Raw genomic sequence first — 16,076 nt, forward strand, 5'->3', positions numbered from 1 at the left:
CCCCGGGCCTTGAGTTTGGCACCCCTGATATACACCAATCAATAATAGGGAATTAATGAAGTGGGGCTTGAATACAAAAATAAACTAAATATCTACAGGAGGTTATTGTTAGGCAAGCATTAACTCTTGTATGATTAGTACTAAAAACCTTTTCTGTGTTAACAGTGTTAATCCTTTTTAGAGTTTATACAAGGTGCTGAAATATTGTACCCATAACTAAATCAAATATTATTTTGTGTAAGGCGTCTTTGACAGTCTGGCAGTAAAGACGCAGAAAAAGAATTAGAGGACAGAGCGAGCCAGGAAGCCGGTTTTATAGGTAGCCAAACATGTCATTACAGAAGTGGGACTGTAGTGCTTCAATTATCCTCCTCTTAGTTCATTCCTAAGCGTTTTATTGCTGCTCTTTATAACATCCCCCTGTAGGACAGAATCACAATTTCTCATTCTTTACTTTCATTGCTCACTTTCTTTTCTTTGCTCGGTTCCCATTAAAACGTATACACTACCAGACTCTAAAAGCAAATGTGGGACAGAGCAAACCACGCCTGTGCTGATATGTTGACGTGGCATGAAGTGGGTTACCTACATTTACATATCTGTTTTATTCTGTTATAATTCATGTTCTTTATGTTGGAATTTATGGAATCCAGTCACAGCCCACATAAGGGTCACCACCTCCCCTTCAGCCACAGAGACTCCTTTGTCATATGAACAATACGCATCATTTGTTCAATGGCCAAGTGAAATTTAAGTGGCCAACAGAGTGAGTCTAAGTAGGGGGGGGGGGCTAGGGATTTGGCAGCGATACAGGCAACACTGAGCTGCCAATTAATGCTACTGTAAAAGTTCTCTATCCATCAGCCGCTGACCTTTGATATGTGTGAATGTGCTGACTGTTAATTGAGCTCTCACCTACATGTACAGAGTCTGGAACAAGCACCGCGTCCATCGATCTAATTGTGGTCAATGTGCTGCAGAGATTATTATGCATGAACGCACAAATGGATAAACACAAAGAGCCACAGCGTCGACAGTTTTAATACGGATACTTCTAGAGTGGCACCAATAAAAACTGTAGACAGTGTTATTCTTTGGATGCATATTGTCTTTAGTTACAATGCCATGCCAATGTTTCTAGAAAAGAGAAAAGGAATTTATTTGTAACAGTCTATACAACCTACTTCCATCACACACACACACACACACACACACACACACACACACACACACACACACACACACACACACACACACACACACACACACACACACACACACACACACACACACACACACACACACACACACACACACACACACACACACACACACACACACACACACACACACACACACACACACACACACACACACACACACACACACACACACACACACACACACACACACACACACAAAGCCTTTACCTAAATACATTTAAAGCTGCACATGGTTGTCTTTTTTTTGCAAAGATTACTAACCACGAAAAACATATATTCCGTGTGCAAATATAAAGTTGAAGTATATTTGCAGAGAATAAACGACTTATCTGCAGAAAATGTTGCTTAATCTCAAGCTGGACTCAATGCCGGATTTGTTCACAATGATTCCCCACATTGCATTCAACTTGGAATAGACTGCATTTAGAATATTAAGTCCACTGTAAGATCGCAACGCCCTACATGAACATTTTAATAATGTACGATGTTGTTACCGCTCGTTTGGAGACCACCGTGTCGATTCTGCTGCTGTGTGATGGCCACATTTTATTACAACAAAGTAAAAGAACAGCAGTCTACATTCTACACGTGTTTGGTCAGTATGAGGCTGTCTGAAAGCAGATGTCTCAAGCCAGGTTTGCAGCGCTGTGTTATTGCAGGAGAGGGAGCTGATCTCTAACAGAGAGAGATGTCAGGAGGAGGAGCTGCAGCTCCGGCCCAATTTATCCTTTTGATGTGTGTTCAATAAAAAATCACAACAGGAAGAGAACTGCAGGGCCAACATGAGACTGTATAAGATAGGTGAAAGAATGAAGAAAAATACTACAAACTGTGTTGCGTTCAATGTTTTATATTGTAGTTCCTCATCAATTTAGACATTGCCGTTTTATGTTGATAGCTTATAGTATTCCTATATTAATGACGGCTGCTCCTATTTCTAGCATGTTCAATTGCTTAACTAAGCTGGTTGACATTAGGCTATAGAACTTAATAGCAACCTGTTAGCATTGTCAGTGTGAGCATGTTAGCTACTGGTTGAAGAGTGTGAGTCTTGTTACAGTTCAACCAACTGCTTACTCACTGCAAATTGCCCAATGTGTTAAAAGTAAATTCCTTCCTTAGGTTGTAAAACCAATCCTCTATGCATCTCAACAGTTCTTGCAGTTCCTACACAATAAAAGCCTTTCAGAACATTATTTCAGTGTTTTTTTGTCCCAACTGATGGTGTGTACAACGAGAAACTGAATCAATGTATGCAGCCTATTTATAAACCATAATGCCTCAATAGAAAGTCAATACAATTCCCCCAAATTACTTTGAAGTAGTAGCAGGACATCACTGAGGCCTAATTAATTCCTGGCACCATAAAAGTTGGTCTGGCTCTATTTTGAGTTGGTATTTGTTCAGTGTGAAGGGCCAGCTCAGAAAACAGCATGGCTCCTTTATATCTGTCGGATACAGTAGTAGGAACAGAAAACCTTTGAGAGTAAAGACAAAAGACAAGGAGGAGCTAAACTCAGTTTGGAAAAACCGTAAAGTTTTAACGGCTGTTCGAGGTGAGCTACACCTTTTTAAATGTCCTGTCATGGCAAAAAGCCTTCTGATTTCAGCTGCTTTCCGCATGCCACACCATAGATAAGTCGAAAAATGGGAATCTGCTAACAACACACACACAAATAAACACACTTAGACAAAGACACACAGACAGACTCATACAAGCAAGGAGAAAAACGGTACTTGAAATAAAGTAAATGTACACATCAACATGGTGTTTAAGTGTAGTCAACAACACTTGATCCATCATGGGAATCCACATCAAGCTATAAACAGCAATCTCCCAGTTTCTCTCTCTCCGACACACAGGCACAGACACATTGTGGGTGTGTTTGTGTGCATGTCCTTGTGGAAGAGATATTAGTAAGCGAGGCCAGAGGGAGGGCAGCTTTGCAATTCTGTATTTTAATAGCTTTATACACTTTAAAAAAGGGACTGTATCTCTCTTTCATAATGGTTCAGCCTCGATGATAAAGGGAACAACTTGTGTGTGTGTGTGAGGATGTTCAGAGAGATCGAGGGCAGGACGCAGGAGGGGAACAAGTATCTGGGAGAGTGCAGTCTCCACCAGATAGTTCAACAAAAGTCACAGAAAATGTTGCATTGGTTAACACCTTTCAAACTATATTGTATATCTGTATACTTGTCTACACACGTTAACATCAAGGAGGAGAAATTCATTTGAATCCTCCATTTCCACTAAAACATGATTAACTTGTGTGTGTGTGTGTGTGTGTGTGTGTGTGTGTGTGTGTGTGTGTGTGTGTGTGTGTGTGTGTGTGTGTGTGTGTGTGTACGTGTGGGGTCCAAATAGAGAGTTATGAGACAGGAAGTGATGTGCGATGGGAGGGAAGGGGAGCCTTTGGGAGTGGAATTCCTTTCCCCCCTTTCCTGTTTTCTGTTTTGTCTCAGAACGTCAGACCACCGTCTTACATCATCAACATGATTTCTCTCACTCCCACGGCCCATGGTGTGTGTGTGTGTGTGTGTGTGTGTGTGTGTGTGTGTGTGTGTGTGTGTGTGTGTGTGTGTGTGTGTGTGTGTGTGTGTGTGTGTGTGTGTGTGTGTGTGTGTGTGTGTGTGTGTATGTATGTGTGTGAGAACATTGTAAGATAAACTGAGAAAGAGAACTGATAAACAGAGGACTTGAATTGATATCTCTCTAAGTACAATAATCCATCATGAAAGGTGTGTGAAAACAACATTGTGAATGTATCTTAAAGGGATAGTACTATTAAGTACCTTAGTCAGTGTTTGAGTACCTCATTTGACCTCACTGCAAAAGACCCAAATAATCTCTTTAAACAATGCTTTTGCTATCAAGACATCCTCTCTCACGTGTTAGAAAAATTATATAATAAATCATTAATGTTCTCATGAACTATATGTGGAGAAAAAAAATATGACTATGTCCATGACATTTAAATTATTATTATTATTATTATGTGTTCAGTTATCATATTAGTGAGTCTCTCTTAGGATCAGCATGTGTCTTTTGGTTGATTTTGAGCAATGACTATAAATGACAATGTATTCTGAATCCCCTTGCTGAATACCATAGCAACCATGAAATCCTTGTAATACATTTCATAGGTTTTATAAATGTCTTGTTTCATGATGTCTTGTTTTCGTAAACTGAGTGACATGAGACAAGATCATCTCAAATCAGGGAGCTTCTCACTGTGCTGCCTCATGAATTAGACAAACAGTCAAAGGTGAGCTCAGACAGCAGGAGAACAACAGCATTGTAAAACTTCATCGCTGTACAGCCGTGTAAAATTAATGTCCACGCTGGCTTTTCCAGGGGTCAACACCTCGAGTTACCTGCGTGTTCTCAGAGCGTGCAGACGAGTGCTGCATGCAAACAGAATGTGCTCTGCAAGACAAGTTTCATTTTGTTCTGACAGCCAGGGGCAAGGAGCAGTGATGGGCTTTTTATATCTGCACACATTTTATTGGTTACCAGTCTGTCTGGGACTGTGATGAAAGACTGTTTAAATGCACATCAATGTCAAGGCAGATTGAAAAGAAGGAAGAGAAGAGGAATACAAAAGAGTGGGCACATTGAGTCTTATTTTTAGGACCTGGTTGTATCTCTTAAAAGAAGTCAGACAAGGCAAAACAACACCTTCAGTCACACCATGAGGCAGGTTTACACCCAGGTCAGTCAAACTTATTTAGAATGCTAAATAAGTTTTAGATTTTAAGTTTACCCTCAACAACATGTGAGTGCACGAAATAGGAGAGTATTATTCACTGTCTGTTTTAACTCCAAATAAAGTGGTTTATGGTATATGGCTAAAATGTTGTAAACTGTCAGGTCCTTTTTTTTTTGCCTGTCAGACTTTGTAGGAAAGTAGATATATTCTCAGATCTTCGCAAACAACTTGGTGTAGAAGTAATCCAAACTGACAGAAATGATGTGCTTCATGTCTTTGTGTTGCTTTCGTGTTTGTCTAGTAAACACAACAGTGTTGTTCTACTACACCCTGCTGTGAGCTGTCATACAGGTCACATAAACACAGAATTGGGTTCCCACACTTTGGTGAATTGAGAGGCTTCTCAAGAGCTTTCCAGGCCTATTTCTCTCAAATGAAAGACATTGAGACATATAAAAGGTAAATTACAGTCACAAAACTAAACATTTTTATGATGAGATTTGGCAGACTGTACTGAAGCTCACAGACAGCAATTAAAAAGAGATGTCTCAATTTGCTGTACTAGGTTGATGGTTATATGGTCTGTTGTGTTCTCTAACGCAGCACAACGATTGAGCGATACAGAGAAACTTTTTAACAAGTTAAAGAGCAAAGTAAAAAACACTTACCGCACAATACAGTTTTCATTAATGTCACAGTAGTTGCTTCATTAGCCACTTTCACACCAAGTAATTTGCCGTACTTAGTTCCCAGCACTTAGTTCCCAGCACTTAATACCCACATGGAACTAAGAGCAGACTGCGTTCACACCGGAATAAGTTCCCTGAGGGAAGATTATGCAAATGAAGCCACTGACGTCACTTCTTCTTCTTCTTCTGCTTTGGATTTACTGGCAGGCCGCAAACAACTTCACAGCGTATACTGCCACCCGAAGTCCCCGGCCGGAAGTCCTTGAAGCTTCCGAGTAAATCGCCAGAACGCCGACACCTCCTCATCTCCTCCGCTCCCATGTTTTTTTTTGTGTTGCCATAAGTTATTCTCTCTCCGTTGGTGCGCGGGGCTAATGCTAACAATGCTAATGCCAGCAAACAAAATGGCGGCTTCACAAAACTTTTCAGAGTTTTACGGGCCGTGGTTTGCAATTCGCTCAGCCAATCAGAAATTGGGACAGGAAAGTACCACCTCTCTAGCAGGGACTAAAAAGGTGGGAAAAGTTCTCATGAACTAAGTTAACTTTTTGGTGTGAACGCAAAATCCCAGGAACTATCGGAACTAAACGGGAAAAATACGCGGAAAAGTACTCTGGTGTGAAAGCGCCTACTGTTAGCCTTTTATTCTGCAGCTCTGAAATGTCTAATTCATTACTAACAAAGCACTTATATACTAATAAAGGACTGGCTTTCTAAAGCCAGTTGAGTAGCACTTGAAATGTTTGGCTCTATGAAACCTGATGTACTTATATGATTCTGTTTTCTTCAAGGTTGTATCTTCCTGGTCGAAGGTACTTATTGTAAGTCGCTTTGGATAAAAGCGTCAGCTAAATGCAATATAATGTAATTTCTCCCTATGACATTAGTTTTTTTCATGAAGCTTAAATAGTCTTATTTAATGAAACCTGAGGTGTACAATACCAAATAAAGGATGCAGAGAGTTGCATTTAAAATGTTAAATGTCATAGAAATAACTAATAATAACAATAATGCATTACATTTTTTATTAGAGTGCTTTTAAAGGTGCTCAAAGTGCTTTACAATTACACCTTACACATATTAGACATGTAAGAGTCATTACTGTGGACATTACACACAGGAGCAAATGCGGTTAAAGTGTAAACTATGGTATATCAGTTAGGGATTGTCATTTTAAGTCATTTTCATGTATAACTTTATATGTTGAACAAATACTAGCATCCAATTTAAATAAAGCAGTGTGTACGTTATAGATGAAGGTCATGAGTCATATCTCATTTTATAATTATTGCGGCTTTTACAGCACTTTTGCTGTGCCATTATTGGAAAGACACTTCTGGGATGTAAATCTCCCACGCAGAGATGATGTTCTGTGAGTCTGCATTTATGTAAAGGTGTGACATTTGTGTGTGTGCAGCTGTCTTGTTTGCCAAAGCACTGTGGTGTTGATTCACAGGAGCGCGACCACCCACTGAGCCTTCAATGAGCCAGGAGAAAACACAGCAACTATCTCAGCTCCCAGCCTGTGCTTCCAGCAGCGCTACGTCACTAGTTTAACAGTCTAGTAGTGTGCACTCTGCACAATGCAACCTTTGATGAGTAGACAAGTTGTTCTAAGGGTAATATCTATTACAGATGTATATATGTGTGTTTTTGTGTGTATGGATGTTCGCTGTCAAACTTCCTCTTGTTTGTTTTGTTTCAAAAATAATTGTTGCTAAGGATTCGTGAACCGGTTTGCGCAGTTTATTTAAGTTTATACATTTGAGGGGGCAAAATTAAGCCTTTAAGCCGGCTAATTAAGCCGAGTTTGAATATAGAGATGATTAGACTTTGTGCAAGAATCGAGATGTACCGGTTACTATAATGTAGTATTTGTACCGGGTTATAAACGCAATTGCTGATTCAAAGCCTTAAGTTACATTCAAATAATTACAATTTGGATGGAGTTCCAAAACCTAAATAATACATCTAAAAAATAAACTCCTAAAAGTGTCAGTTGTCAACAGTTTACCCTGCTAGCATATACTGATTTTACAGATTTTTCTATCAAGTCATCAATACTGCATTGAAGCATTGACTGTAACTACATCTGCATGCAGCCTGGTGGCAGACAGCACGCTGACACTGCATTGTGCCTATTCAAACTGTAAGCCTACATGAATACAAGCAGACACACAGTGAGCCGTACATCCGTTAAACCGGCAGCTGAGTGGAGGGTGTGAGGGTGAAAGAGCTCAGTCAGGGTTAGGCCTGTTGTTGAGGGCCACATCTGCTGAGAGGGGCCACAGACTACAGTTATAAACATATGGACTCCAGCTGGATAATAATAGTGAGAGTCAATATATGAAGATATTAATATTGCATGAAGAGTAGTGTTGTTCATACTTGTACACACCTGCAGTACATATAAATGCACACCCACGCAGAAGGAGGGCTGTTGCAATATCTTATTTCAATTGACAAGCCAACTAAAGGGAATGCTAATGAAGGAGCCTCAAACTTCCTCAACTTTGCAGAGCTACTTATTAAATGCAATGAAGAATGTAATTTAGTAATCTTTCTACAAAGTATGTCACCGAGCATGTATGTGTGTGTGTGTGTGTGTGTGTGTGTGTGTGTGTGTGTGTGTGTGTGTGTGTGTGTGTGTGTGTGTGTGTGTGTGTGTGTGTGTGTGTGTGTGTGTGTGTGTGTGTGTGTGTGTGTGTGTGCAGGCCCGGCCCTAGATATTTTTGGAGCACTAGGCGAGATTATGAAATCTCCCCAAGCAATTGGGGGTTTGACGTCACATCCTCTAGGGGCATGCCCCCCCGGAAAGATTTGTTATAACATTTTAAAGTAAAATGCTTCAATCTGGTGCAGTTTGAGCAGAATTACTAGAGACTAGATCTAGGGGGTACAACTCTAAAACACCCATATGAAAAAGATCGGTTTACATTTTAATAATCAAATAACTACGTGAACATAACCAATAACCCATAGCCAATAATAAGTGAATGTAACGCATTTTATTTTTGTTGTTCATTCATATCTTATTTGACCTAATATCTCCAGTTTTAAATGATATTTTTGGTTTACTGTCCTATAGTATACATTGGAATGATTTCAAACCTGTTGTTATTTATCCAATAATTATAAAGGTGTGCCCTGGAAATATTTGTTTACACAAATTGTGACCAAACCGTTTGAGACCCACTGAGATAACTTAGACTAAAGTGAACTATCTAAACACTCAAGAGTCCTTTACCTCACTGAGCTATAGTTATATCAGCCTCAATCCAACAACAATCACCGATTCTCTCTCTCTCTCTCTCTCTCTCTCTCTCTCTCTCTCTCTCTCTCTCTCTCTCTCTCTCTCTCTCTCTCTCTCTCTCTCTCTCTCTCTCTCTCTCTCTCTCTCTCTCTCTCTCTCTCTCTCTCTCTCTCTCTCTCTCTCTCTCTCTCTCTCTCTCTCTCTCTCTCTCTCTCTCTCTCTCTCTCTCTCTCTCTCTCTCTCTCTCTCTCTCTCTCTCTCTCTCTCGCACTTTGGCTGTGAGCTGCGGGCGCCTGATAAGCCAACATCCCCCACTTTCATCACTTACAGTGCCCATCATAAAGGGCAAATGCAAAATGTTGCCGGTCCGGGGTGCAAAGGGTGTTTACTTTATTCAATTATTAATGTAAATGTATTACATCAAGGGCAGAAAATTAGGCAGAATTTTTTTTTTAAATGTATTCATTTTAATTTTTTTTTTATTATTATTTTTTTTTCTCCCAGCGCAGCGCCCCTCCAGATCTGGCGCCCTAGGCGACCGCCTAGTTCGCCAGTGCCTAGGGCCGGCCCTGTGTGTGTGTGTGTGTGTGTGTGTGTGTGTGTGTGTGTGTGTGTGTGTGTGTGTGTGTGTGTGTGTGTGTGTGTGTGTGTGTGTGTGTGTGTGTGTGTGTGTGTGTGTGTGGTGTGTGTGTGTGTGTGTGTGTGTGTGTGTGTGTGTTCCCTCAGAAGTGAGCACTGGGGTTAATTATTGTCTTTAAGCAGTGTTTAGGGAAAGCAAAACAAACCATTTAGATCCACAATAGCCCTGGTTTTTCAACCCTAAATTCAGATGTTAAGCACCTAATTGCCATAACAAACAGTAAATACATTTCCACAGTCCTCATTAGTGCTCTGCAGGCCAGAGAACAATGAAATGATTAACTTACATATTAAAAAGCAATGAGTGCCTGTGTACACACAATCTAGCTGCAGACACATGCCCAAACATGCAATCTAACATGATCACACAGAGTGCACCAGGTAACCTGCGAGGCACATGGGTAATTGTACGTTATGCCAACAAACCACCAGCCTACCCCCTTCTTCCCCCCCAAAATCCACATACAAAGTGAAACCACCCAGTTTATTGGTGTCAAACATGCATCAGAATCCCCTGATTTATGGCGCTAACTAATTACAAAGCTGATCTTCAGAGAGCTGGAGGGAGGAGGAAAGCTGGGAAGAGAGTGGTGGGAATGAGGGCAGGTCCTGTGGCACTAAACGCCTGGGAGCCACAGTAAGGTGTTTGTGAGGAGGAAACAAAGACTTTGTATTAAAAAGGCAGAAAACGATGTCAAACTCACATATAAAAAAGTATGTTACAGAATAAAATCTCACTAGCATTTCAACACGTTTTAAACTCTTAAAAGTTCCATGCTTTCTTGACAGATATATTAGTAACAGATACACCTCTAATTAAAATAGAAGTTACCCCATCAGAAAGAAATGCAGCCTGATGGTAATCTTTGATTTCACAATAAATATAAAAGTATCTAAACGAGTTCTTTCAAGAAAAGAGATGTTATCTCAAATCTTTTCTCAGTTGTTATTTTTGTGTTGATTAGATTAGATTTGATTTAACTTCATTGTCATTGCAGTACAGTTTGAGACAGCTACGAAATTCCTCTGGAAGTTAAGACTTAAAGATCATTTCTCATTCAACACATCTCAGCCTGTGTCGACACTCCAGGTAATGGGGAAGTGATAAATAACTTTAAAGATCCAACATGAAAAAGAAATACAAAAAGGTCCAGATGACAAAGCCCTTTTTGTCGTACTTATCTAAAAGCAGTGAGCAAGTGTATTTATCTGGAATACACACCTGAGATTTACGAGTGGAGAAAGGCAGAGATAGCAGAGATATGCGAGTCTTTCTGGGATGCCATTATCTCTTTAGCCAGTGTGGCAGCAGTTTATCTCAGCAGTCAATCACAGAGTAATCACTATCTGCTTCCACTTTCATTGCTGAGAATACCCTGTCAGCTTCCGCTCTGCGCTGCCGCAGATAAAGAGCTACAAAGAGTGAGTAAGCACACTCAATGACAGATGGGTCGTATTTTATTTATCACCCTTTATTCAAACTTAAATTGCCAGCCATTACAGTGTCACTGGAGTCTGTAATGACATGTAGTAATTCTAGAGAGGTGGTACAGGTATACAGACACATTCTAAAGTACTAACATTGAGGCGATAAATTGGTTGCATGAAAATAAATCAGCTATTTTAAAAGTTAACAAAAGCAGGAAAAAAGACACAATCAGTCATTATTTAAGAATTAGTGGTTTCAGTAGATGTGCCAATTATTATTATTATTATTTAAGAAGTGTATAGCAGTTAAAGATTAAGAAAAAACAATGAGAGGATTAGAAGGGTGCCTGAAAATTAAGCAAATATTTTTTTTAATGATGAATCGCACTGGGGTTTTCTCTGGAAGTTTTTCCTTGTACGATGTGAGGGTCTAAGGACAGAGGGTGTCGTATTGTCATACTGATATTCTGTACAAACTGTGAAGTCCACTGAGACAAATGTAACATTTGTGATATTGGGCTATATAAATAAACATTGATTGATTGATTGACTGGTTTCAGCTTTACTTAGATTTGCTGCTTATATCCTTTTTTACATAATTGTAAACTCAAATAATATTTGAAATTCTGCCTGGATTTGTTCCAGTGTTATCTAGTAATAATGAAGAAGAAAGATTAAATACATTTAAAAAATGCATATATTTCTTGCACCCTTTAACAAATCAGCAGCCGAGCCATCCATCTGTTGGACACATGTCATCTGTAATCACAGCAGCGTGTTCAGTGCAGATCACTGTTGACCTCTAGGTCTTTTCTAATGATCCACACTGATCCCTGTCTGCTGCGTTGGCTCACTCATCTTCCCTCACTGCCTCTGCCACCATAGGAATGCCATTCCAGTCTGCCCATAATTCCCGCTCAGTGTTCCCAGTAATCCCTCTTCTCCGGCTGCTCCGAGTCTACTTCCTTCCTCACAGCTGCTGGGCGGCCCACTTGCTCTAATAATAGGACAACAATGCCCGCCCCACGCCCGGACACACTGCACTACTACTTTACAAAAAAAAACGTAAGCGTCTCCAAACTCTACTTGAATCTGGGATATGTAAAAGTTTACCACAACGATTACTTTAACTGATACTTTATCCAGAAAGGTCAGATAATTAACACACATGTTTAAACTCACTACAAATGTTGACGTCCCTGTCAAAAAGAGCAACATGATACAAACTTGTTGACACTTAGTGCTTCTTTGTGTGGGTTATAGAGGGCAGCATGTAAACACATGTTGGTGGAGGAATGATGATGAGGCTGCACACTCAGGTGAGCTACTATCTGTGGTAGAGTCAGAGAAAACACTGTCATCAAGCAAGAGCTGATAAATGAGGGCTACACTCTGCTAAAGTGGTTAAACACTACCTTCTAGCTTTGTATGGTGGAATTGGAAAACTCCTCCAGCACACACACAGACATGTATGAAAGGAATACAAGATGCATGGTCCTGTCAACAAAGACCAAATAAATATACAGAAGTCTAAAGAGTTTTATGTTCTCCTCCTCTGCTGTCCCACATGTAACAGAGCTGTGAATCACACGATACAATTCTTTGGTTCCTCTCTTTCCCCCACATTAGTACCCTTCATATAAGATTCTTTCTTCCCCTAATTTGCTTCTTTCTCTGACAGATGAGTGTGATAATGTTGCTCCGCGGCACGTGAAAAGCCTTCCTCCACACCTCCTCCTCTCTTCCAACCCCCCTCCGCCATTCCACCAAGAGAGCAATCCCACAGAAAAGCTCACACAACTTAAACTTCTTTTTTTCTCACAGAGTTATCAACCAGAGAAATGAGGGGGGGGGGAAGTGAAATGCAAGCACTCACCTCAGACAAGGTCCCACTGCCGCAGGGAAAGCAGAAGAAATACCATCCTCAATCCACACAGAAAAACCAAAAAAGCAACAAGTAGTAACTCCAGAGATTCCTCCTCCCCTCTCTCACACTCCTGCTTCCTCGCTCTGCTTCTCCTTCTGCTTTGAGCTCATTCAGGCTGCAGTAGCAAGTATGTGTGTGTGTGTGTGTGTGTGTGTGTGTGTGTGTGTGTGTGTGTGTGTGTGTGTGTGTGTGTGTGTGTGTGTTGTGTGTGTGTGTGTGTGTGTGTGTGTGTGTGTGAGAGAGAGAGAGAGAGAGAGAGAGAGTAAGTGTGTATGGTCCCGTGGACTCCTGCAGGGGTATTGACTCTTAGCAGGGTTCAGGTCCTCCCCCTTCTTAGGATCACAGTGCGAGAGAAAAAAAGAAATCTCACCCACACACACAAACAGAGGGCAGGAGAGTACTCTCTTTGTCTTTTGTTGCTATTCTCTCACTTCCTTGATCTGTGTCTTCAAATGTCTGGAACTCCCTACTCTACAGCCCCCTTTCATAGGAGAATGGGAGAGAGACTGTGTGTGTGTGTGTGTGTGTGTGTGTGTGTGTGTGTGTGTGTGTGTGTGTGTGTGTGTGTTGTGTGTGTGTGTGTGTGTGTGTGTGTGTGTGTGTGTGTGTGTGTGTGTGTGTTGTGTGTGTGTGTGTGTGTGTGGGTGTGTGTGTGTGTGTGTGTGTGTGTGTGTGTGTAGAGGGAATGCCATCGTGCTCCAGCGCTCGGGGCCGGGAGGAGGAGAAGGAGGTGGGGCTTAGACCTCAGAGAGCCTGAATTCCTGCCTCACATCCAGCCAATCAGAGGCCGTGTTGCGGTTGACCAAAAACCGCGGGGCCGGGCCGGGCCCCACTACCACACTCCAGCTTTAAAGCATTAGCTGCAGTTTGCTGGGCACTTAGGCTTCATTCTGCAGCAGTGCAGTGGATGACCATTACTGTTTTATGTCAGGAAATGTACATTTTGCTAGCCTACTGTATTTCAATATTGATCCAGCAAAAACACTGTTTATTCTAATGTCCAGCATAAAAAATAAATGTATGTAGCATTAAGGACATAAAGGCACATTTAACGCATAAATATTATAAGTAACTAGTCTACTTCCAGCAAGTTTCCATGTGTTTTTGTTCCATGTGTTTAAGTAGTATGAAAGCATGCCAAAACTACAAAGGTAAAGGTATGTTACAATAGGACGAAGCAGTGTAGAGATGTCTCCTTGCCTTTTCCCACGTCCCTCCCTCCTTCCTGCCAAAGAACAGTACTCTCATGTTTCTGCTGCCGGCCTTGGCTAGACATTTTTCAAGGAAGGTATTTGTCCACAAAAGTGACAGCAGACCCCCCCTTCCCACACACACACCCATTCCCCCTCCTGACACTCACACCGGGTTACTGTTGGCTACTTCAACTTTTCAACACACTAAAGCCTTAGGGCTGTGTTATAAGAAATATGTCAAGTGATGATCTCGCCTGCTGGTCTTCATCACAACCATTATTTAGTATTGATAGGATGTGAAATTGAAAAGAAACACATGTTAGCCACGCTAGCATATGTGCATGCTGACAGTGACAATGCTAACATGCTGAGGTTAACCTGCCATAATGTCTTGTATAAGCGTGCAAGCATGCTAATTAGCACTTCACAGAAAATACAGCTGTGGCTGATGGGGTTGTTATCTGTCAGTTTTGCAGGGGTTTGGTCATTAATCAAAGTATTACAGAAAATGAACCCAACACATTTAAATGTTGACCTGTTGGTGCTGGATGAAAAGTGAATGGATCACCAAAGTTATTATAATTAATTATGAGAACGGATATTGTAAATAACGTGTACAATATTTTATGGGAATCCATGCATTGTTTAATAAATATTTCCATAATACACAAATGCTGACCTCATTTTACTGCAAGAATGAAAGTCAAAGAATTACTAGGATTATACATTTTTGAAAGTTGTTACAAATTTCAAGACAATCCATCGAACAGAGATATTCAAGCCTGGATCAAATAAGTGAACAACAGATCATTGCAATCCCCTAGTAATGCAGCTTCTTGTGTTAAATGTTAAACATTTTTCACAGAAATAAGTGTGGCATGATCATGCACTCTAAAGGCAACATTTAGCAGAACAGAATGCACAAGGCAGAAATAAAACATTTGGAAAAGAAACCCGTTTTCAAACTAAGTGTATGATTCTAATATTTCTGAAAGTATTGAAATGTAAGGGCTGTGGGTGTATTTACATTTATTCATACCCCATTTACACGGGAACGCTTGCGTTTATACTTCTATTAAATATATAATCAAGCAAGCAATAATAATATCAACAGAGCATTAAAGTAGGCCAAAGGTTAGAATAAAATGAAGAGGGACAGCACCATATTTCCTCCAATCCACATATAGTCCTTGCCTTCAAAACCAAAATGAAAACAGCCCTGTTTCCACATGGCGTGAAATGATACAAATTGTGTTGGTCTGTGACTTCATTGGGGATGGGATGACTTTGTTGATCTATTACTTTCATATGGTTCCTACTTCTGAGGCATTTTGCACAACCATAAAACTCTCCAGTTAAACATGTTGTTGAGAGTTGGTCTTTGTTTGTTGCGTAACAAAGATTGGTGATTCATTGTTTGACTTTGGCATGCGCTGTAACTGCTTCTTTTTGTTTTTGTCAGTTTATGACAATTAGTGCAAATGTTTGCCTCGGCCAAGGAGGTTGTGTTTTTGGTTTTGATTGTTTGTTTGTCAGTTTGTCAGCAGAGTTAACAAAAGGTTGGCCGATCTACATGAAACTTGGTGGAAGGCTTTATCATGGGCCAAGGAAAAACCCATTGGAGCAGATTCGAATCAAAAGGGAGACTTTTATTTGTACACACAGATATGTATTTTGAATTATTTATTTTAATTGAAGCTGGAGCCTTCTGGACCCCGGCTTAATTTTTTATATAAACCGTACAGCAGTGTCATGTGCTTATTTTTCATTATGGTTAATTAGGTCTTGGCTCCTGCCCACCCTAAAGTCTTATGATTCTAGAATAGCCTTAAAGTTGTCTTACTCATTACTCACACTGTACTTAGTAGTAATCAATACTTCTTACATTAGCATGTGGTTGCGTAGTGGTTTTAGAGCAGATTGAGGTTAAACCAGTAAGAACTGCTAATGCTTGTTTAGGCCGATGTGTGGCTAAAGGCTAATTCCACCTTCTACTAACATTACCAGGAAA

At 40.5% G+C, this 16,076-nt stretch overlaps 1 protein-coding gene across 1 annotated transcript in view; it reads right to left on the reverse strand.

The window, feature by feature from the left end:
- The window catches only part of LOC307025197 (uncharacterized protein), a 109,734-nt gene that overhangs the window by 39,243 nt on the left and 54,415 nt on the right, over nt 1-16,076 (reverse strand). Inside the window, exon 4 of the mRNA XM_079659822.1 lies at nt 12,822-12,837. Coding sequence (XP_079515948.1) covers nt 12,822-12,837 — 16 coding nt within the window. The remainder of the gene's footprint in view (nt 1-12,821; nt 12,838-16,076) is intronic.

This window comes from Notothenia rossii, assembly GCF_949606895.1.
Source record: "Notothenia rossii genome assembly, chromosome: 11".
In the NCBI taxonomy this organism is placed as follows: Eukaryota; Metazoa; Chordata; class Actinopteri; order Perciformes; family Nototheniidae; genus Notothenia; species Notothenia rossii.